General features: G+C 33.1%; 2 protein-coding genes across 2 annotated transcripts in view; one reads left to right on the top strand and one right to left on the bottom strand.

Annotated features, from left to right (window-relative positions):
* LOC124366836 (inter-alpha-trypsin inhibitor heavy chain H4-like) overlaps positions 1–9,653 on the bottom strand; it is an 89,682-nt gene extending 80,029 nt beyond the window's left edge. Inside the window, exon 1 of the mRNA XM_046823459.1 lies at positions 9,556–9,653. The gene's annotated coding sequence lies outside the window, so the exon portion shown is untranslated. The remainder of the gene's footprint in view (positions 1–9,555) is intronic.
* The window catches only part of LOC124365173, a 29,993-nt gene continuing 16,025 nt past the window's right edge, over positions 9,554–23,521 (top strand). Inside the window, exons 1-5 of the mRNA XM_046821130.1 lie at positions 9,554–9,636; positions 12,831–12,963; positions 14,241–14,380; positions 15,720–15,819; positions 23,188–23,396. Coding sequence (XP_046677086.1) covers positions 9,573–9,636; positions 12,831–12,963; positions 14,241–14,380; positions 15,720–15,819; positions 23,188–23,396 — 646 coding nt within the window. The 5' untranslated portion in view covers positions 9,554–9,572. The remainder of the gene's footprint in view (positions 9,637–12,830; positions 12,964–14,240; positions 14,381–15,719; positions 15,820–23,187; positions 23,397–23,521) is intronic.

The following is a 23,521-nucleotide window of genomic DNA, read 5'->3' on the forward strand; positions in this document are numbered from 1 at the left end:
TATTAATGTAAAAAAACTTACTAAAATGTACTAAACACTTGCTCTGAAATATACATAACTGTGAATTGTTAAACATTTTACGTAGTTCTATACTGCCATGAAACTAGTCTTGATGAATACAATTACGTTTATTGTAATCTAAATGTGTTTAAAATACAATCAGTACTTTTCCCCTTCTGTAAATTAATGAAATATTGTTTTAAATTACTCGTATATTTTATGATTGCGTTAAATTCAAACAAAGTTTCGACATGTAACGTCAGATGTTTGTGTTTTCATCGCAGATCTAGAAATGAACCCAATATCTTGAAGACTTCCTTCGTGGCCTAAATGATAGTTTTTTAGCTGAGAGTTCGGTTCGAACATCGGAGTGATAAACAACACTTAATCTAGAAACAAAATGTATAAACGTGAACTTCGAAAAAGACAATTCATAGATAAAACCTAAACCTTAAAATATAATTTTAAAAATCTCGTAGTTTGCCTCTTTGTTTCAAATATTTATGACGATACTAAATGATTTAAGCAGGGAACCGAAATGAGCACGTCGGAGTGGTTTGACCGCGATGTGGGTATGGTTGTTCTTGTAGAAACTTAGTATCGTGCACAATCATGAGTTGTGAGACTCAGCTCTGAACGTCTGTCCTCTTTATTTTATAAGTTAAACCACACAGAACAATTTATGTTAAAATTCCAAATGCCTACCTATTATTACAAAGTAAACTTCTTGTTCAAAACAATTTTCTATTCCTATAAATAACGGATTTTTTTACTTTTAAATTAGAACAGCACCACGTTGAAACAAAATAGCAAATAAGCTTAGCCGAAATATTTATAACATCAAATGTACCAATTTTCATCTTGTTTGGGTGGTTTTTGGAGCAGTTATCGTTCCCAGAAGCCACGTAATATAGTACGAGTATCTTTGGAACTGAAGGAGATTGAGGTCTATTGTTGTTGTTTGGTGAAGTTATATCGAAATTGTCCATAAGTTCTACCATGACAACAATTAATTGTGCAATAGGCCGATATTGCATACCTAAAATAATCCTAATTCAAATGGCTTTTAACAGACGAAAATCACAAAAAAGTAAGCAAAATGTTTGTATAAGTTAGTGGTCATAGCAAAGAAAACTTTAATCAAATTGAGTTATTACAACCTCTGTAATGTGACAAAAAATATTAACAGCATCATATCGCATAACCTAAATAATCCAAAAACAATCAAAGTTTAAATTTTAAATGCAAAGTTAGAATCATATATACGTAATATTTATTACAATCTCGGTTTAAAAAATGCATTTCCAATTCATAAAAAAACGAATTTCAAACAAAGGAAGGCTAAGTCACTTATTTAATCTTTTGGCTTGTTTACCACTACAGTTGAACTCTTCACATCCTCATGGGGACGTACCCGTTTACTGAATCTAGTTTTTGACAAATTTCTTGTTGGCCTGATTACTACCAACACATAAAACATAACTTGACAGTCTTAATTTTTTTACAAGATTAAGAAAGTAAATATGATTTTCACATCAAAAGCGTTGTAGCAAGCCTGTCACTGTGCCAGAAAATCTTGTAACTGTTATTGACTATTACGTTTCAGACCGTATACAGTAGAAAGTACTTACTTTAATAAGACCTCAGATCCCTTTAATAAGACCTGTTTAGGCTGATCAGAGCGTATTATAGAATTGACCTTTTGGTCTTGCCAATCATTTTGCATTTTTAACTATTATTTTTATCTTTTGTAAGTGAAAAATATTTATGTAAGCTTTATACCTTTTATCAACTGACCAATAAATAAATAACTTAGTTTGTGCCCAGGGCAGAAACACGATGACTATGAAAACGGCAATTTGAAAATCTGACTTGTCGCCATTTTGAAACGAAAAATGAAATGAAAAATGCCTTTATTAAAGAGACGGAGTTAGGGCTATTAAGCCCTCTCTACCACTCAACCTCATATTATATACAGTAAATTTACAATAGTTTAATACAATTTCGGTAAATTATTTACTTATTCTTTACATATACAAAAAATGCTTAACATATACAAAATTAAATGGTCTTAAATTAAAAATCTACATAATATTTAAATGAATACTTAAAATAAAAAAGGAGAACTATATACATTTTATGATAAATACAAGATAATTTAAAATGAAAAGCAAGAAGCAAGAAACATTCAATCACTCTCAACACACCGATTGACCACCACATGCCGCAACAAGCAGCAATACACGTCACCCCCACAGGCCTCCCAGCAGCAAGCCCCTAACCCTCGCCCCGAATCGAGCACGGCCCTCAATACGTTTGATATCATCTGGGAGTGCATTCCAATGGCGACAAGCCTGAACAGTAAAGGACCTATTAAAAATTGTTGAACGATGAATTGGAATTGATAGTAATGTTGCTCGCCTTCTTGTAGCTCGTTCACTACTATCAGAGATAAAGTCGAAATTATCGGACATATAAACAAGATTTAAGAGACAGCGATCTCCACTTTTTACTGCGTCTGCATTTAGGGGTTTACAATGATCGGTACCTTGAAAGAGCTTTACATTTGAAAATTATAAGTTAGCCTATCCCAAAATTTCCCATTTTTGGGGACGCTATACTTTTAAACACATCAAATAATCTTCCCCATTACATTGATAACACTACTGAAAAGTATTAATTGTTATTCAAACATGGCAAAAACCAGTGATGGGGAGTGGTCGCACTTTAATTAATGTTATGCCTCGAGGATTTAAACGACGTTAGAATTCTACTGTACGTCAAAGCAATACTAGCGGATGAATTATCAATGGCAGTCGGATGACTCAGAAAATTAAAATCGAAGCAGCAATTCATGCTGGCAAGGTCGACGGTTGCGTCACAGTTTACGACGTTCTGCATAATGATTACCGCACAGTCTTTGTCGCAGGAGTGCCCGCGTCCGTCGCCTTTTCATCCATGAGTCATCCACTCTTTGTTATTGTTTTGGTCTGATATGGCTCTTCCCTCTCACTTTACGGATGTGTTCACACGTCTTTACTTTCTTCTCCGTATATATTCTCAGACTGACCGCAGTACAACACCGTTGTCTTTATCAATGAAACACCGGAGTAAGTGTTTTACTGGCGAATGGAATGTGTGAATAGCGTGACAGTGTTGGCAAAGATGTAACCTTCTTACTTAGTTATGATTGGCTGGTGTTATTTAATAGTCAAACAATAAAAAGTAACTAAACACACTATGTACAGTTTATGAGCGATCGGAGATTTCTGTGTTGGATATATTGGTGGGTTTCCGAATTCAAATTAGGATGACAAATTGGATCCTTTACTGTCCAAAGGTTATATTGCAGTATAGTATAAAGGCAGATTTACTAGTACACTATGAAGAGAATGTTACCTCTATTATCTATGTAACCTGCTAAATGTTATATCTGACCAAACAAAAGTTAATATTACTAACATTTCCCGAAATGTATAAAAATTACTTATAGCTACTTAACGTATAAATTACGACATGTAGAAATGTTATACGCAGTATTTTCGTGAAGCATCGGAAGCGGAAGCCAGGTGACGAAAGGAGGGTTGTGACGGTGTGTGGGGAAGGAACACAATTATTAATTAAATTGACCCTTTCCGTGAACTGCCCGCTGTATGAGATCCAACGTGTCCGGACTATAAAGTTCGCGATAAAAAATATTACGCTTAGTAGAGCATCACGCTGGATATGTAGTTAGATAGGGTTGTGGTAAAGAGGATAATGAGGTGCCTCATAGGACACTCATAGTTATCGCAGCCGCGAGCACTAAATTCCTTCCCCACGATATTTCCCGTATTGGAAGCAGAGTTACTATATCATTCACAAAAGTCACAATTTAAAATGTTATATAAAATTTGTAATATATAACAGGATTACTAAATACTGAGTTTAATGTTATATAACTTGTGCTAGATTTAGCAAATGCTGTATGTAGTAAATATTATATAGTTGTTTTGCTAAAAGTGTAAACCTGCCTTAATAATAGCATAGGCACTACGTCAGGTGACAGAGGCTATCAACACATCCCACATCCCGTTTCCATCCTCAAATCGACTTCTTAGTATCTGAATTTAAGGATCCCACTACAAATATCACTCATTAGAAACTCATAGTAATGCAAAAGATGGAGCTTATATTTGTATCTTATTGTAATCACTATCACACTAAAAATTAGGCTTTTCGACAGCAGGAAATTTTCGTCATACACTACACAAAACTAAATACAAACCGTATAGTGTAATTGGCATCCAGTGTTTTAAAAAATAAACTATATTGATGTTTTTGTTTTGATAAAGTTTACCTACTTCTTCCGAATGAACCAGGAGGACTATTTTGTGGAAATTATTATTGTTACATCTTTCTAATTAAAGCATTTCGTTGTTTTCATTGTTTAATTTCAAGTTTTAACTTCAGCGTATAAAATAATCACGATTCCAAGTCGATTTCAAGGTACACCACATAATTCATAATTTCAGTCGCGGTCTAAGGTTGATCGAATTTTAAATTTGGTATTAGTGTTCTTCTGAATGTATTCCTCCTCAATATCCATAGCCAGAATCGTTAACAACACAACGATGCTTACTTTTCTCATATTTCAACAGTTTTTCACAAATTAAAAAGTGAAAATTTTTTTCGGATACCTAGTAGTTACCATGTTACACGGAAAACTTACAATAACTGGGTTGTATATATCGCTAAATGGCTGTTCGTTTTTTTGAAACATTTAAAGATATTCTGAATTACATTTTGCTTTTAGTTTAAAATTTAGCTTGACCCAGCGATTCAGTGATAATCTCTCGTCCTTTGGTCAAAACTGGTCCGTGAACTCGCCCACCCGAGTGACCGCGACACAAATATCCCAAACACCTCAGTCCCCGTGCGCAGATGTTCTGGCCGATTAGTGCTTACAAGACACATGTCCCCGTCGGTAACCTTTCGGAGAGTTCTTCACCAGGCAATATCAAATAATTTAACAGACATCTAAAAATTGAATCTTAGAATTTTTTGAACTAATTTAGTTGTCAAGATAAAGCACTCTAGGAATTTCATAACCGGTTAGTATATTACTTAAACGTATGGTACTATTTTAAAAGAAAAAAAAACATCAAAAAAATTTATAAAAAATACCTGGGTTACTCATGGTATTTTAAATTCACAAGAAAAGCTTAAGTTTTATAATTTGATTTATAAAAGCTAAATTATAAAAGAATTTATAGAAAATGCATAAGAGCCGCAAATGTTTATGACGTAAACAACACATTTTGCAGACTGAATCCGAAAAACGTGATGGGACGTCAGTCTGGCTACTCAAAAGATGTTCCAGATATATTTTGACTCCCAGCACGCGTCTCAAAAATCTCTGAACATGGAACTTTCCATCACTTTTGAAACCTGTCTTCAAAACGGACTATCTTTGCCAAGTCGGCAACTACGGTTCTATTTCAATTCTGCAAGTCATCAGCAAGCTTTTTGAAAAGCATTCTCAGAAAGACTTCAAAGTTGCTTGGGACGATTTGAAGTATTGTTCTCGAGTCTATTTGGATTTAGAAAAATTAAATCCACAATTTATGCCGTCACAAACGTCTTGGAAACGGTTGTCGGTTGCATGGAAATAAGAGAACATGTACTTAGCATATTTCTAGATGTTTCCAAAGTTTCGGACTGTGTGTTGCATGGGACAGTGTTGTATGTATCATTTAGAAGCAAAACTAGTGATTTCGAGCGCTTGTCCTCACAAGTTGGTGTCTGACTGATCAGTGGTCTCACTTAGGCCACATAAATCTCGACAATTCAGAGCTCGTCTGAAACGTCTGTTAGTGTACCAAGTGTATCACTCTGTCGATGGGTTTACCGGCGAGCCGCTGAGAAAATGAAGTTAATTACTGAAAAACGAAATTGTACATCTCAATTGGTATGATATCAGGTTTTGTGAATAAGGAGAGAAAGAGCTAAAAGTTTAACTTTGTATAAGTCTAAATGAAAAGAGTTTTCCATAATTATATTTTATGTTTACTGAAAACAGTTATTTCACGTTTGCAGTTCAATGTATGATTATTATTATTGCTACTAATGCTGTTGTAAACGAGAAATTAAATATACAATACAATTATTTTAACTACTTGTATGTAATCATTTATTGCTGGTGAAGCGAATACATGTGGAATGGAGCTAAATTTACGTGCTTTTTAATTTACACTTTACAGTATTTTTTAAATTTAAACGGTACTGCTTCTCGTGGTCTGACACGATCTTGGTTATTGTTAGTAACATTAAGAATAGGCCATTTAGGTTCCTGTGAGAAAAATGTGGCCTTCGTTTCGTTCTTTCCTCAATAGCACCAGTATAACTTTAACTGATTGCTTAGCCTTGGGATATGTTCCTATCTTCCTTATTATTCATTTCATGTGAAGAAGATAAATTAATGCGTCATTCGTTATAAAATCTTATAAAGTAGTGCGTATTTTTTTTTTCAGAAAAATTTACCCAATTAAAAGCGGTTTATTTACGTGTTATTGAAATACAACTATTAGCTTTATCGGTGATCTTACCCCTCCTCCAACTGATATTCCCCGATTATATATTAAAATTATATCTAAGCTACATGTTTCTGGAAATTGTACACGTAGCTTGTGTAGTATAAATTTGTAATAATGTATATTTAAGAGCAATATTATAACAATATAATAACAATAAGAGTACATTTGGATTAGTAAATCATTATTTTCTGAGATGTTAGTAAGTAAAAATATTTATGTTCAATATCTTATTGCTTGGAATTGGTGAACATTTCATCACATTTAATAGCAGACACGTTTTCAGACGAATTGACTTTTATTTTTATAAAAATCTCTACAAATTGAGCGCTGGGATGGTTCAGCAAGTACTTAAATACAAATGGACACCCCTGCACTCTTTGCTACAAACTTGCTGTGAGTTCTCAACTGGCGCTGTGGCGTACATAAGCTACTTTTTTAATATTTAAGGATTTAAATAATTTTGTATAATATGTTATCTCGTTGAAAAGATAAAGAAAATGAGTTCGAACACGTCATACAAGTGAAATTGCGATATAACCTTATACAATACATTAAAATGTGTAAATAGTAGCTAAAGCTTTACTATTTCATATATATCTACATAGTACTTGGACTCATTTTATTATGAAGATTACATGGGTAATTACATTAACTGAATGAAATAAAACTAAGAAAATCGGTCATTGCTCTTCAGGAACAAGTCGATGGAAGGGCAGCCCGGCCATTAAGCCACAGTCACACCCTCAGGGGCAGCAGCTGGCCGAATTTCATTTTTGTTTTAAATTGTGTGATTGTATTGTAAGATACTGAATCTTAACTCGTCCAATAAATTAATTGATTATTTTGCTGATTAGAAAGTTTTAACGGCGAGCGTAAGCGAAGCCTCGCAATGGCACCATATACGTCTGAGTTGGTCCCCAAGGCCATACAATAAAGACCAGGCGAATAAGCCTTTACATTGTTCAAACGTATTGTTATTACCCAAGAAAGGTATGAATAGATTTTTGTTTACTGTTTACTTTTGCTTTAAGATCCGTTTTTAATTAAACAAATTGGGTTTTACCATTTAAAAAAGTGTATCCCATATTTTTGGCTGTATGATTTTGAATGGTGTCTCATTAAAAAAATAATCGCATCCAAACATTGTTGCTTTTGTTTTAAAGTATATATTTTTGAAATATCTAAACAATGGAGTGTAAAAAATTTAGATGTTTTTCCTAAGAAATTATTTTCTAATACCATTACAGGAAAAATACAAACTTTCTGATGCTATTAATTATATCTATAACATATATAATTATAACATCTATAATTATAATTATAACACCTTCTGTAATTCTACGATTAAACGTTACAGTATAAAAGTATCTGAGGTTTAACATTGGGCAAGATAGCCGCTGGGATATTCAATTCTTAATATAAACCAAACGCAAATACGTTTTAGTGCACAAATTGAACCATGGAAAATGAAATAAAATACCTAAATTTTTAGAATATAAACTTAAACTAAGTAATAATTAATTTACTTATTACTTTATACATATCATTTGTATTATATAGTCAGTATTGTGCCTAAAATCTAACAATATTTGAGGTTCCAGTAACATACATATTTTTAAATATTTAATTACAAAACATATTAAACTCAGCGTACACGCCGCACTGAAACAGACACAAGGGCTTTGGGCTGCTTCATGGAAATCTCCAAACGATTACGAAGCAGAAAAATGAGCTGCGAGTATATAGGGCTGATAGTCGAGGAATGCAAAAGTCTGTATGGCTTGAAGCCTTCCACCTACATCCACATTAGGATGTGAATATATCATTGTGGTTAATTATTGTCTTGCATTTCTCTAACAGACTGTCTTATTTCAAAAGTTTGAAGCCACCGATAATGTCTGTGGACTTCGTTCGTCTGTTTTAGGTGTACGGAAAACATAGACTATGTTTACATTGTATTGTTAATAACGATACTATTAGACTTATCTACCTAACAACACTTTCGATATATTATGATAACTACTTTGATGAAGACAACAAACATTCTTTTCTTTATTTAAGAGCAATATCGTGTTTATGGTAATTTGTTGATCACTTTGAAATTTCCTGGTATTTCAATACAAAAAAATATAATAACCTACAATTTTAAGTTAGCACGTTCACGATGACGTGTACCCTGTCGGGTACACGTGATCTTTCACGACTTTCGTCGTGTACCCGATCAGTTACACACAAGGCTGTCGTGCGCCCGATGTGGATCCAGAATCCAGGAATGTTTTACATGTTGCATTTCATTATTACGTTTTTATTGTTTGCCAGTCTTGGTGGTTAATTAAATGTGATCCCGCGCTTAAATAAACACTTTAGACTATTGTGTACTCCGTCGGGCGTACGATTGCTTAATCTTTAAGATAAATTAATTTTTAGGTACCACTTGGGGTACCGGTATATGAAAAAAAACATATTCAAATACATTTTGTGTGCAAAATTGCAAAGCCTACATATAATTCTGAAAATATTTCTGTCTGAATACAATAAACACTTTTTAAATGATAATACATCAATATACCATATACTTGATACAAAAAAATCATGATAAAAAAAACACACACACACAAACAACAAGATCCCAATCAGCTGTATGTAGAATATTTGTAAATGTTTACATATATATATATATATATATATATATATATATATATATATATATATATATATAATGATAATATATTTTATCATACATGATAAAATAATAAAGTAAATACGGTCTTTTATATAAAATAGCATATGTAGAAAACAACGCAAAATAAAAATAACGTAATAAGTATGTCATGGATAACAAACATTCATAGTTTTAGCATTTATAAGAAAATGTAAAACTTGATACTTAGTTGATCAGGTTGTTTCCAATTAATGTGAAAAGCAATTACGAATAACATTTTTAAATTAGGAAAATTATTATTTTCCGATTCTAATATACCTTGAACGTTGTTACAGATGGGTCCACCGGGGTGGCTGTTACTAGTATACTGTTTGGACGTTCTGGCGACTCTAGCGACAGGTCAGTGTGATCAGGCTATTATTCCCGGGAAGAACCTGTTTATAAACCAGTTCCCTTATCGCAAGTTCCTTAACCTACCACATCTTTATCTGCTTCTTGTAGTCACTACCATGTCTGCAAGACATTGCACTTTTCTTTTCTACCATACCGGATGCCTCTAAAAATCCAAGCTTTGGATTCCCACGGTTAAAGTTACTGTTAAATCTTGTGTATAATGTCATCTTCATGATGTTTAGGTTTATGCCTTTTCAAACCATTTAACACACCAAAATGTTTAATGTTGAAATCTCAGTTAAACTCGGTACAGTCTTTTAAAGGATTTTTACCGTTTAGAAAAAGTGTTATATACATATTTTCATTAAAATTATTGACTTAAAATTTTTCACAATATATAAGATTATTTTGAGAAATTACCAAATTATACCTACTTGACTAATTTGATCAAAATGATATGACCTAAATCATGTATTTCACACACATAGTTAATTTGTGTTGAATATGTTGTAACACTCAAACAAAAATCTATAGGAATTAGTATATATTTTTTTATTTTGTTAAAATAACAGGTTGTTAAAATAACCCTTCTTTTAAATATTTTAATAAAATATAGGGGAAATTTTATCGGGTGTTTTAATAGAAATTTTATTAAAGTTATATTTTAGTTTTTTAATTTTATTTTTTTGTGTGAAAAATGTCAGATTGATTGATTGTCTGCTGCTTGATTGTACAAAATTAGCCTACGTAATTTTAAATTTTAAGTTGGAACTATTGTGTAGTAGACAAGATAAAACCACAAAAGCTTAGTAGACAAAGATTAAATAGTATTTCATGAATAGACTATACATTTTACTTTATTAAGACCATTATAAACCTATGTGAATGTCTTAAAAACCTTATGCCTTTCTCATTTGAAGCGTTGTACCGGTTTTAATGTGTAACCGTAGCTCCTTTATACTGAGGATGAGAAGTTGGAAAGAAGTCGAGTATGTAGAATTTTAATTAAAAATAAACTTTATGAATCATTTGGCCATCGGTTCGAATTTATTCAGCCGGACAGATAGAGAGACTTTTCGTAGAACACGGGCACGGGTTACGACTATGTTAAGGCCTGTTCACATACTCCATTAAAAGACGATCCCATTGTAAAAATTAAATTTGAGCAAAAGGATTGAAAATAATGTCCCTTACTCGTGCAAAGATATTATTTATTCAAGCCTTCCTTTCGATCTGTAATACTCATTTATTAGTTGTGATCGACATGGAGGAAGTGCTGTTGTAGTCTGTGTGGCATTTGGTTAGCAGGAATAGTTTACCGGAAAATACGAAGACCGAGAATTAGATGTTGTCTTGTTTTCTCACGTGAACCCATTAATACGAGTAGATGACTCGAATGAGTCGAGGATGATTGAAAGACTGCAGCACACAAATCCACTACACTGATGCTCGGAAACACTGTTTTTACGTTAGATTTGAGCAGTAAGGTTTGTAGATCCGTCTACGCACGTTCCAATATATCATTTAAGTTTTCAACTTTTCAATCTGATTCCATGGTTGATGATATCTTCATCAACCGCCCAACCCCACTCCAATCAAATCTTTTGTACCAACCTTCCTTCTACACGCTACGATAGTTTGTGTAAATTAGGTTGTACAAATCAATTGGAAAGTGTAAGGGCCTCTAGGTCGGGTCGGCTGATTCGACGGCCTGTCATGGACTAAAGACCAACCTGCTCTTTTCTTTATCTTCTGGTTATACTCTACCTTTCCTTCTTCCTGTGTCTCCCACTGTTTCTTAATTCCAGTTGACATCTGATCAATATTATTAAATGTAAGCCTCTTAGTGAAACTCGTGTGCAAGATTACCTTCTCCAATTGGGTTTTTAGTACTTTTCCTAAAGCCCCATTTTCCCTTTAGACTAGTAGCTATTTTAAGAATGTAAAGAGTTGTTTCTCTTTTAATTATACAGTGTAACTAAATAACTAAATTAAATCTCCAAGTGTATGATAAATTCTAGTCATTTATTATGTGTGTTCTTGTTTTTCAGATTCAGAATGATTTAAAAAATCAAATTTGAAGAGTTAAAGTTAAAGCTAAGATAAATCTTAGAATATTAAAGAATATCAGAGCTTGCTAGTAATATTTTTTTGAAGTTATAAAGCATTATTTCTTTTAGTTTTACAAGCAGCATTATAAGAGTAGGCTATGTAATTGTAGTTTTTATATAGTTTTGAATTTTCAGTTTTTGTGAAGAGACTGTTTATTTTTGTTACATTAGGAAAGTGACTTACAATCTAACTGATAAAAGCCCAGATTTTTATTTTCATTTAGATTGGTGCGTGGGGGTTTTTTGAAACAGACAAATTTCTGTTAAAAGGAAATTAAATTAAATCCCACCTATAAAAGGATCCATCATTAAATTAAATTTATGTTAGTACTTCGGCACAGAGTACCTAGTCACGAAATAGAGATATCTTTTAAAACATATTTAAATGCTCTTTCCCGGCCTCCCTTTTAAAAAAAATTGGTAAAATCATTAAATTTTTAAAATTAGTCAAATGAGCATCCTGTAACGCTTTTCATTTCATTTCATTATTCATAAATTTAAGAGTGGGGGTAACTGTATTTCCAGCACGTGTACTAATTTGAAATGGTGGAAACGCAACCAAAACCATTTAACCAGTTTTTAAAAACATTTTGTTTTCAATAAAAAATTATATTTAGGTAAAAGAAACTTTAAGTTCATTCCAGATATTAGTGGACTATAGATATTTGCTAAATAATTTAGCAAAATCAGCATAGTCAGTAAATCTGTTGGTTTACATAAATGTATACCATTACACGAAAAACAAATTATTCTGACAAAACACTTTTTTTGTATTAGGAGAGTTTTGGCATCACTTAGAACAAGTTTTTGATATATCTTGTGAACAAGTTTTTTATTAAAACAATTTTTATATCCCATATATTTAACAGGAAGAATAAAAGAACCAGAATGTGTTTAGAACTGACATAACGTCTCAACCTCTGTTCAGGGCAACCATGTGGAGCAGGTTTGATCCTCACCTATATATGAAAGTACCGAACATGCTGCCTCGGACAGTATATCAGCCTACACTACTATATGCACAAGCTCCAGGCGTTGCCATCACTGCAACTTGTTATAACAGGTAATAACATCTCAACCTCTGTTCAGGGCAACCATGTGGAGCAGGTTTGATCCTCACCTATGTGAAAGTACCGAACATGCTGCCTCGGACAGTATATCAGCCTACACTACTACATGCACAAGCTCCAGGCGTTGCCATCACTGCAACTTGTTATAACAGGTAATAACAACCGAACACGTATAAGAGAGATAGGAAGAGGGGTTCTGCCCCTCCCCCCAACTAGTATATACTATAACTAGTGTATACACAATTAAAACATTACATAGGAACTCTTAAGTAATAATTTAACAAAATTTAGTCTAACTTTGAAATAACTATTTAGTAAATATATTGAAATAGAACTAGTATTGCAATAAAGATTTTTATAAAATTGGTGTTTAGAGTCTCTATTTTCAATTATATTCCAAGCCCAATTATTACATTTAAACCCACAAACTTCATAAAAGACATTAAAGTGGAAATAAACTAAAGTTAACTGAATAAATCCAAATCAATTATTTATTGATACAAATTTAATTTATGTTTAGAAGGTCATTCTATTACACAATATTAATACAATTCTGTTCAAAGTATGTTATTTCATAATGACAGTTATGCATATTTGTAATGACTCTTACAATCATTATGACAATTTTGTTGTTTCCATTTTTTGTTGCTTAATATTTATCTTGTAATCTTTCAGAAGATTTTGTAACAGTCTCAACATGTTAACCCATTGTAGATTTTATATTATTTTTCATTTCTTATATGTTACTACTGCTGCAATTGAGAACAAGTTATAATTTTCTGGGTTTATCTGCAACTTTCAAATAAAGGAGATTAGTTTTCTCAAGAACTGTTTCTGGTACTCTGCTTGTTTTTCTAACATTATACGAACATAGATAGCATGGCATGAAAAAACTACAAATTTCAAAACCTGATGTGTCATTAATTAATGTTGTTAATTAGAACTGTTGGATGTGAATGTTTTACAATATTTATAATAAGAAATATGACAGAAGGGAATGACCTTGCATAAATTAAATACATACATAAAAATGTATGTCTAAATATTTTAAAAATAATAAGCCAACCAACAACCAATTGCACCTCCTTAATATCACCAAGTATATCTAGTCAGGTGATAATGTTATTGTTATACAAAATGAACCAACCAACCAAGGTCCAATGAAATCAGATATGCAGGTGCTGTATATGCTCATTTGGTCTAGCTATCTATTCCATGTATGGGAATTAGATAAATTACCAAAAGGTCTACAATAAGAGTACTTTGGTTAGTTTTATAATTTATTTTTCTCTTGTTATGTTTTTATTACTGATGCTTTCTATGAAAAAAAACCTCTTTTGACATAGCCCTGAGGAGACTAACCTTCATATGAAACATTTTAGTGACTCATACATGTAAGTTGCAATATATCTGTGTACTAATGTTGTAGTTGCCGAGATGTGCCTGGCTGTGACGGGTTTATCGTAGACTACAAGCAGGGTGCATGTTACCGCGTCAATGTGGGCAGGCAGTATGAGGAGTACTACCATCAAGACAATGTTAATTATTTCAGAAAAGTCTGTTTAAACGGTATGGCTACTTGCAAACATTCTGCTATTGCTATTTATTGTCTTTCATTTTTAATATCAATCAATCTTAGCTTTAGGTTGAACCTTAAGTTGTAGAATGATATGGGAGAAGTTGAAGTCTTTCAAAACCTATCATCTGTTTGACAGTCTTAAAGTAAGAAATAGGGCACGCTAGACAGCTGCTGTCCATGAATCTGTGGTTTAGTTTTTAACATGGCGATAAAGTTTAAAACTGGATTTAAAAAAGGAACTCAACTTTATAAGTGTTTCTCTTCAGAAACTTTGATTATTAGTTCTCAATGCTAGTAAATATTTAAAAATGTGATTATCTGTTTATAATAATTGTTTATAAATTATAAATCACAAAACAGTACAGATTTTCTATTAAAAAACCTTATTTTCAATACAAATTATAAGCCATCAGTGTTAGCAGATAATTGTATTGTTAACAATTCACTAGCATTATGACACTAAATTCTTAGTTTCTGAAGTAAAACATTTATGAATTTATAGGAATTCTTATTATAACACAGATGTAAACTTTAACCCTATATTAAAAGCAAGCATCAGATGGACAGTCAGCAGTTGAGTAGCACGCCCTCTTAATTTGAATTTATAACATGGCATACTTTGTATTTGATATTAACAATACATACTTTGTAAGATATGTTATGTTTTTGTAGTTACTGTATTAACTGTTTGTTTGATATTTTTATATAGAATGATATATTAAAATTAGTAGAAGTATTTTTATCCTAAAAGTTTAACTATCAAAAGCACTAATAAGCAATTGGATGTGTATTAATTATATCTTTAAAATGATACATCTTCCATTATTCTTAATTTTATGCTAAAAGTTTATGAGGTTCATATTGTTCATATGAAGTTAAAATCAAGATAGCTGCCGCTAATCTTAAAAAATCTTCAAATATGATTCAAGAATGTGTCTAATTTATGCAATGCAAAGTTTGGTTTTAAATATAATAGAAGAAATCAAAATAAATGCATCCAATTTGAGCCAAAAAGTTTTTTTTTATTTTTTCAATTATCAGTTGGGAAAGCTATTAATTTAAACATTTTGAAAGGACTCTTTTGGAAGGGAATCTCTACAAAATTTTGAATAAGGGAAACAGTATGTCGTTGACATAGAGACATTCTATAAGCTTCCTATTTATATCTAGATAATTCCAACATTTGTAGGGTGGCAGACTTTCAGTCACCCTCTGTAACATACTTGAGTGTTCTGTGCCTAGCTATATCCCTTTTAGTGTAATTATATAACAATAATTCAAATGGGAATAACCACGATAATTGTTTAAAATTTGTTTGACATGTCGCAGTACCCAGAGACTGTGCGCGAAGAGCCTGGCCTGTTGAATATATTCCCGGCTACAAGCTGCTTGCTGAACAACACACAGTGCTGCCCAACATTGCTGACAAGTAACTAATGTTTAACAAGTTTCAGGCAATTTCTTTTCCATTTTTAACTTTTTGTTAAAATAAAGAAGTATACTTTTGCTTTATCCTAAACAATTAATGTTGGCTCTTCAAAATTAATTTTAAAGGCAATTAAAATACTGTAGTACCAATCAAATAGTTGTTAAGTCTTATATAATAAACATAATTTTTAGTTGAATATTGTGAAGTACAGAGCATTTAAGAAACTAAGTCTATTTTACTAAAAAATATTATTGTAAAAGATTATTTCTGAGTTTATTATAGGTGATATACTAGCATGTTTGAACATACAATCAGTTTATCTAAACAATATTAGATTCGATGCATTTTTATTTTGATGCCTTATTGTTATAGATAGTAGTTTTTTATCATACATTCTTTTCGATAGACTATATACATCAGTAGTAGAAGAAGCATCATTGGTAGCAGCAGTGACTTTGACTTTAACCATAGAAATGGAACACTTTCTAGTATTCTTGTATACATATTGAATGTATAAATAATAAAACACAATAAATTTGTTGTGCGTTCTAAACATGTTTAGCGGGAACATATTTTATCAGAATAATTAAAAATTAATACTACATTCAAAGTTTTATATTATAAAATAAATAGCTTTCTCTATTTGAATAGTTCTTTTAAACACCATGTGTGTACAATATTAGGAGCAAAGACAACACGTGTTAATATTGCCCTATAACCTGTATCATTGATTAGGTCTAGTCTGTAACAGTCTATGTGAAGATAACATAATCAATGCTAAAATTTTTTGCTTCTTCATAAGTTCTGGTTAGACACTATCCCGCAGCAAACAACAGACAGAGTAATTATACAGAAAAGAATTAAACATATTATTTGAGCACAATCTGACAATAGAAAACACAACATTTAAAATTTAATTCATAAAAAGGAGGATATTATTGGACATTCAAACAGATTAGAGCTCTAAATAAAAGATTAGTATGGCATTACTATTTACAAATCATTGGAAAGAACTGGCTTTACAGCACAATATTTTAGAAACACAATCCTCATATGGATACAAGATCTATTCTCTTATAGTCAAAACCTGTGTATAACTAAACAAAAAATTGTTATAGATGAATAACTAATACAACTCATTATATAGTTCTTTTATGAGAATATTACCTTATTAAACAGCATAAAATAAAAAAAAATCTTTAATCCATATTAGTGACATATGAATAATTGCTATAAACTGTAAGAAGTTCTTTCATTGCTTTAAGTAAAATAATGATGGGCAGATAAGCACATCAACAAAATGCAAAAGAGCTACTGTATATTTTTATAATAAATACCTTGAGTTATTTACAAGTAGACAGGTTTTTTCTACACTGAGAAAAAAAGAAAAACAGTAACCAAGAAAAATGTAAACAGGATTGGAAAGAAAATGGAAATTGTACTTTACTACAATAAATTCACTCTACTCTGAATTTGGAATGAATGACTGATATTCAATATCGTTTACTGAAGGTTATTTAACCCACACGTTTCTTATGGCTGCCTTTAAAGGCCCAAGACATGATGTACTTGAGTGATCCAGATGTTTATTTTTTACTTTTGAGACAACCCATCATAGCTGACCACATCAAAATTTACCACCTTCGAATTGTGGAAACCACCTAACACAGGCATTTCACTCTCCACCTGAGTATCAATAATAAACAGATATTGTGTCTTTTTCAAACCTTGTTCAAATTCAAATTCAAATTCAAATATCTTTATTACATGAACATTAAGTACAGTAATTTTGTCAAGTTTTACAATAGAATATAAAGTAAGATATACATATACATATAGAGAGAGAGTTTATACAGCTTCTTTGAACTCTTCTATGTTGTAGATTGTCTTCTTAAGAAGGAAATTTTTAAGTGGTTCCTTTAGTGCATTTCCAGTTAGACTTTGTAAGTTCTCCGGTAGTAGATTTCTAAATTTTCTTCCTGCATAGGATGGTTTTTTCTCAAAAAGTGCTGTTCTATGCTGAGGCAGTATATATCTAGAGGCGTGGCGGGGTAGGGTAGTTGTGGACATCTCCAAGGGTTTGCAGATTGAGTCGGGAAAACATGTATGATAGATTCATAAATATAAAGAGCTGGTACAGTGAGTATCCCCAGAGTTTGGAATGCTTCTCTGCAGCTTTGTTGAGGCTCAAGATTGGCAAGGGATCTAATTGCTCTTTTTTGCAGTATCAGAATCTTATTCAGATTTCCATTAGAAGTACCCAGATGATTAAGCCATATCTTATATGAGACTCAACAAGCGCATAGTACGCAGCCTTAGCTGCTGCTTGAGTACAAACTGTTTTTATACGTTTCATAACGTAAATTTCCAGTGCATATCTTGTTGGAGATTAGTGTTTACATGTTCAGTCCACGAAAGTCCACTGTCAAGTGTTAAGCCCAGAAATATTTGACTTGGGTTGAGGACAGTTATATCTGGGGACATCTGCAGGTATTCCTTTTTTCTTGCTAAAGTGCACTTGTGTTGTCTTTTCAGTATTTAATGCCAGGTCATTTGATACACTATACTTAACAGCTCCTTGTAAAGCTGTTAGTGAGTTAGTAGATAGTTCTTCCGTTGAGTCATTTTTAACAAGGAGTGTAGTGTCATCTGCATACATTATACAGTCAGTACTATAGTTTTCAATAAAAGCTGGGAAGTCATTGGTGAATAGTATAAAAAGTATGGGGCCGAGCACGGATCCTTGAGGGACTCCTCTTGTTAGTGGGTTTTTGAGTTGATATATATGAGCTAGTAAGGCCAGATTTGGTATCCTGGACCTCCACAACTTGAGATCTTCCTTGTAAGTAGCTTATGAACCACATGTTCTCCTTTACCTCTTATACCAAGAGTTTTGAGCTTTTCGGGAAATAAGATCATGGTCCCAGGCAGTCGAAGGCCTTGCTGTAGTCAATGAAAAGAGCTGTTACATACTTTTCTTCATCAATACTGTCAATAATTGATTCAACCAGGCTTATGATTGCAGAAATTTGTAGATTTGCCCTATTGAAATCCATGCTGGTTATCTGCTGTTTAAATTATGGTGTTTAAGGTAAACCATCAGCCTGTTCAGCACAAGTTTCTCTATAACTTTTGAGAAAGTCGATATCAGTGAGATGGGCCTATAGTTTTGGGGCTCTGATTTTAGTCCTTTTTTGTGCTTTGCATAGACTTTAGAAAACTTTGAGCTTTGTAGGGAAGTGGCCTTGGGCAAAAGACTTGTTGACTATGGCTGCGAGAGGATGGGAGATTTCTTGCGCACAGTATTTAACAATTTTTGAAGAGTATTCATCTAAACCACTGGATGATTTATTTTTAAGATTCTGAATTACCTTTTGTACTTCTATCCAGGTTGTAGGTGTTAGTTTAAATGATTGTATCGGAGGAGTGTGTAGGAGATTCTGGTCCTCATCTATTCTGTCAGTTGGTAGTAAATTATTTTGTTCTATTGTGATATCTGCTATTTTGGGTGAAATAGGTGTTGAGGTTTTCAGCTACTTCCTCTGGGTCCATCTATAGTTTATATTGTTAATGTTAAGCTTAGGGCATGTTTGACTAGTCTTATTGCTAAGTCTCTCACTATTTATAACACTCCATAGTGCTTTTGTTGTGTTGTCAGAGTTTTGTATATATTGAAGGTTAACTTGTTGACGCAGCAATTTTAGCTTTTGGTCATAAAATTTCTTTCTATTCACCATTTCTTCTTTGTCTCTAGTGTTTCCTGTTGTTTCATAAATATTAAGAGCTCGTGTATATGAGGCTTTCAATCTCTGCACACTCTGAGTCGTAGTAATGTGAATGGCTTACTGCCAACGTGTTGTACTTAAAGCATCCCTCATCAGCAATAAACAAACTTGCCATACACAAAGACACAGCCTTAGTATCCCATACAGAATCATGACATTCAACTGTGAGTTTTAGGCAACTTAAGGATACATTGAGACATTTTATGATCCCTGGATTGGCCATTAAAACTTCTTCATGCACATTTTTACGTGCATATTTTCATTTAGAAACATTCTACCCAAATGCCACTAAAAAATAAATTTCACACTCAGAGTTTTAAATAAATTGTATATTTTTACCTGTTCTGTTACACAGAAATTACATTTTACACATAACTGACACTTAACTTAATTTTAAAAGTTTTAGATCACTGCTGAGTTTTTGAATAGTTTTTACTTTCGACTAAGGTAATTATAAATGACATTATCTGTTTGTCCCACATTCTTGAAATATGACACTTCCTACTCATCCAAAATGTTAAAAACTTGTCAAAGATGGAACCTCCTTTTTTGTAAATTTGATAGAGATATTTTGCCTCTAAGAAAATAATCAATCATGAGCAATGCTAGATTTAATGTGGGTTTAAATGGGAGGTGAGTAAAAGTGTTATAAAATACAAAATAATAATAATGTTTTTTTAAGCTTGAACATATAAAAAAAACTACTTTCAGACTAATAAATAATGTTTATATTACAAACAGCCAACAAGACAGAGAGATGAAAAATGGCTATCTAGAAATAATATATATATATATATATATATATATATATATATATATATATATATAAAACGTTGCCTCAGAGAGCACTAAAGGTAATTTTTCTAAGTGAGAGCCAAGCAAGAGCTCTGCATTCAAAGATAACTAACTTTCACCTTAAAGGATCATTCCCAATTAAAGCTCACGTTATTAGCACTAATATTATACTTGTGAAACAGAGACAACTTCAACGACTACTAGTCTAGATATACTGGTACTTAGACAAATTTGTGACGTGGAAATCACTCAGCTCAGGCTCTGTAATACACCTGACTTCAGGCCCGTTTTACACCCTGCCAGGGCCCTAGGCACAACGAAGAGTTGTGCCCCTTTTTATACCCCTGCCAGCTGACTACGCCCCCTACCAGCCCTACCATAACGCCTATACCCCGTAAATTTAGATTTAGCCTGAAATGCCAGTTTTGGTTCGGGAGGGACTTTAGACTTAATGTCCCTTAACTTTCCTTTACAAATTATCCTGATTCTTTTCTAGAGCCTTCCCATTATCCACCACTTATGGACCCGCCGTGTCCCGGACTGGCAACCGGTAGCCGTGACGTTTCTACTGGCCTCTGGTGGGAATGTGTGTAACATACAAGTTACACCCATTCTCCCTTCTTTAAATTTGAAGTATTTACATTATTTATAGTATTCGTTTAGTCACATTTTCTTTGGATTATTTTTGGTTTGTTGGCTTACCACTACACTGACTAGAGATTCATGCAATAGCTTTTTTTCTGGTTTTCTGTATTGCAAAGTCGTCAATAATGTTTGTTAGTCTAATAATTTTAAAGTAATGTCGTTTTGGGTGCACAGCAACAATACGCCATTACTCTTTTCATCAACCATTGATGAACTAATTTCTGACTTCACTTTTTTCAAAGCTGAAAAGCTACGTTCAGCTGTGCAGTTCCTCACAGGTAAGGTTAGAAATGCCTTGAGAGCGACCTCCAAATTGGGGAACGTGTACTCCAATCCGTTTGATTTTATATAGGCGTACATATCTTTAATCTTGGAAAGTTTCTCCAAGACCATGCATTGTTTGAAATGGTTACATTCCTGGGCAAAGTCTTGTCCATCAATATCGTTCTTGTATACTTCTCCTAACAGTTTAGCTTCACAAGCCACCTATCTGGAATTTTTATCTTCTAGATTTTGTAAGATCTTAAATCTTGTGTCGAGATTTTATTGACCTCCCTTCTTTTGTTGAGCTGCGAAGCTATGTTGTGAACAATGGCAATAAACACCCCAGTGCGAAATCTTTCATCGGGCAATAGCTTTCTTTTTCTTACTTTGTCATATAGAGCTTCTTCTTTTTCTGCAAGTTTCAATGCTTTGGACTCGACATCATCAAATAAATCTCTCTTTTCCCTCAAAAACGAGGATAGTGTTTCAAGTTCCTTTGTAGAACCAAATATGTCTAAATCTTGATTTTGAAGAGTCAAACTTGTTACTTGTTTTATCAACTGTCTCGAGAATTTCGTCCCAGATCACAGTTAATAATGTGGTTTAGGAATTTCCAAATGTTTTTAGAAACTCAGCGGCTGTGCATTGTGTTTATAGTGTCTGAGTAACGGCTTTATTTAGCTCTTCAAGAGCATCTATTAATTCATGTCGACTTATTGTTAAAAGACCATCTTGTGTCACTCAGAGGTTTTACCATTAGCTTTCTCTTATCTTTCTTTGATTTTCCTTCATAACTCTTTTCAATGTGACTTTTTAAGATGTTCCACCTGTAAGTGGATGCCCTTGGAAAGCATACAGCCCTTGTACGAATGTAAAAATTATTGTGTGTTATCTGGACACGCCTTATCTGCAGCAAAACACCCAGCAACGTTTAGTGAATGAGCTGCACATGGTACATAGTCAGGTAGATCATTTTTGCTGTTGCCTTGCCTGAAGACCTGAGTATATGCCCGAAATGTTTGATGCATTGTCGTAAGTTTGTCCATGACAGTTATCGACAACCAGCTCAAGTTTCTCTAGTAAACTGAGGGTTGCTTATTCCAAACTTCCAGATTTGTGGCATACACTTGGTAAGAGTTGTATCAGGTGTTCGTTGGCGCAAGCATTGGGCAATGAAACATACCGCAGTACTACAGCCAATTGGTCTGTGTGCGACATGGTGTGGAGTCTATGATTAAAGAAAGATAGCGAGCTTGCTTGATTTCATTTAAGATTTGATTCAGTACTTCTTTGCTCATAATCTCAATAAATTCACTGCAAATGTCAGACGAAAGGTATAATACACTACCTTTGCCTTTATTACCATGTGTTGCTATGTGTTTCACGATATATAGATCAAATTCACTTATCAGCTCAAGACAGCCTAGAAAAAGTTCGTTTGATGATTATGCGTGCAGATACAACCACAGCAATGTGTTTTTCCATTTTTTGCACCCCCCCAAAAAATGCCAATTGCCTAGCGCCCTAGGCACGTGCCTATTCGGTAAAACGGGCCTGCCTGACTTTCAATAATAAGGTCACCCCCTCTTTTGCCATATCTGGTTGATGGTGCCTCTCATCAGTTTTGAGTAAATGCTGTTATTTAACAAGGGGTTCTTATGAAATGAAGACAATTTTGACCATATTTCTAGAAAGATTACAATCACGACTTACATATTTTTCAATAAGGACAACCTAAAATTTATCTGTGCAAGATGCAATCATCACTTTATATATTTATAAGTTTTTAAAGTGACTTATTAGTATTAGTACTGTATGGGTTTAATAATTTATTTCTATAAACTCTGACAAGTGCATATGCTTCTGTACCAACATGTAGGTGGCAATGTGCCCAGATATGTCTGAACCAGACAACACTAGAAGGGTTGCCGTGCCGATCATCACAGTACCAGGCGTGGTCACGTACTTGCACACTAAGCCAGTATGACAGACACACCAACCCCGAAAGTTTCTCCCCCACCATTGCCTCGGACAGAGAGTTTGAGTACATGGAGAACCAGTGCCCCATCAGAAATAATCATAACCCAGGTAAATACTTGTAATTAATTATACTTGAAGTTTTCCAGTTATATAAATGGCAAAAAGAACCCGAGAGTTAAAAAAACACTAGAAATGTGAATGTATAGAGGCTTTTTGAATTCAATTAGATTCCA

Source organism: Homalodisca vitripennis, chromosome 1 (genome assembly GCF_021130785.1).
Source record: "Homalodisca vitripennis isolate AUS2020 chromosome 1, UT_GWSS_2.1, whole genome shotgun sequence".
Classification (NCBI taxonomy): Eukaryota; Metazoa; Arthropoda; class Insecta; order Hemiptera; family Cicadellidae; genus Homalodisca; species Homalodisca vitripennis.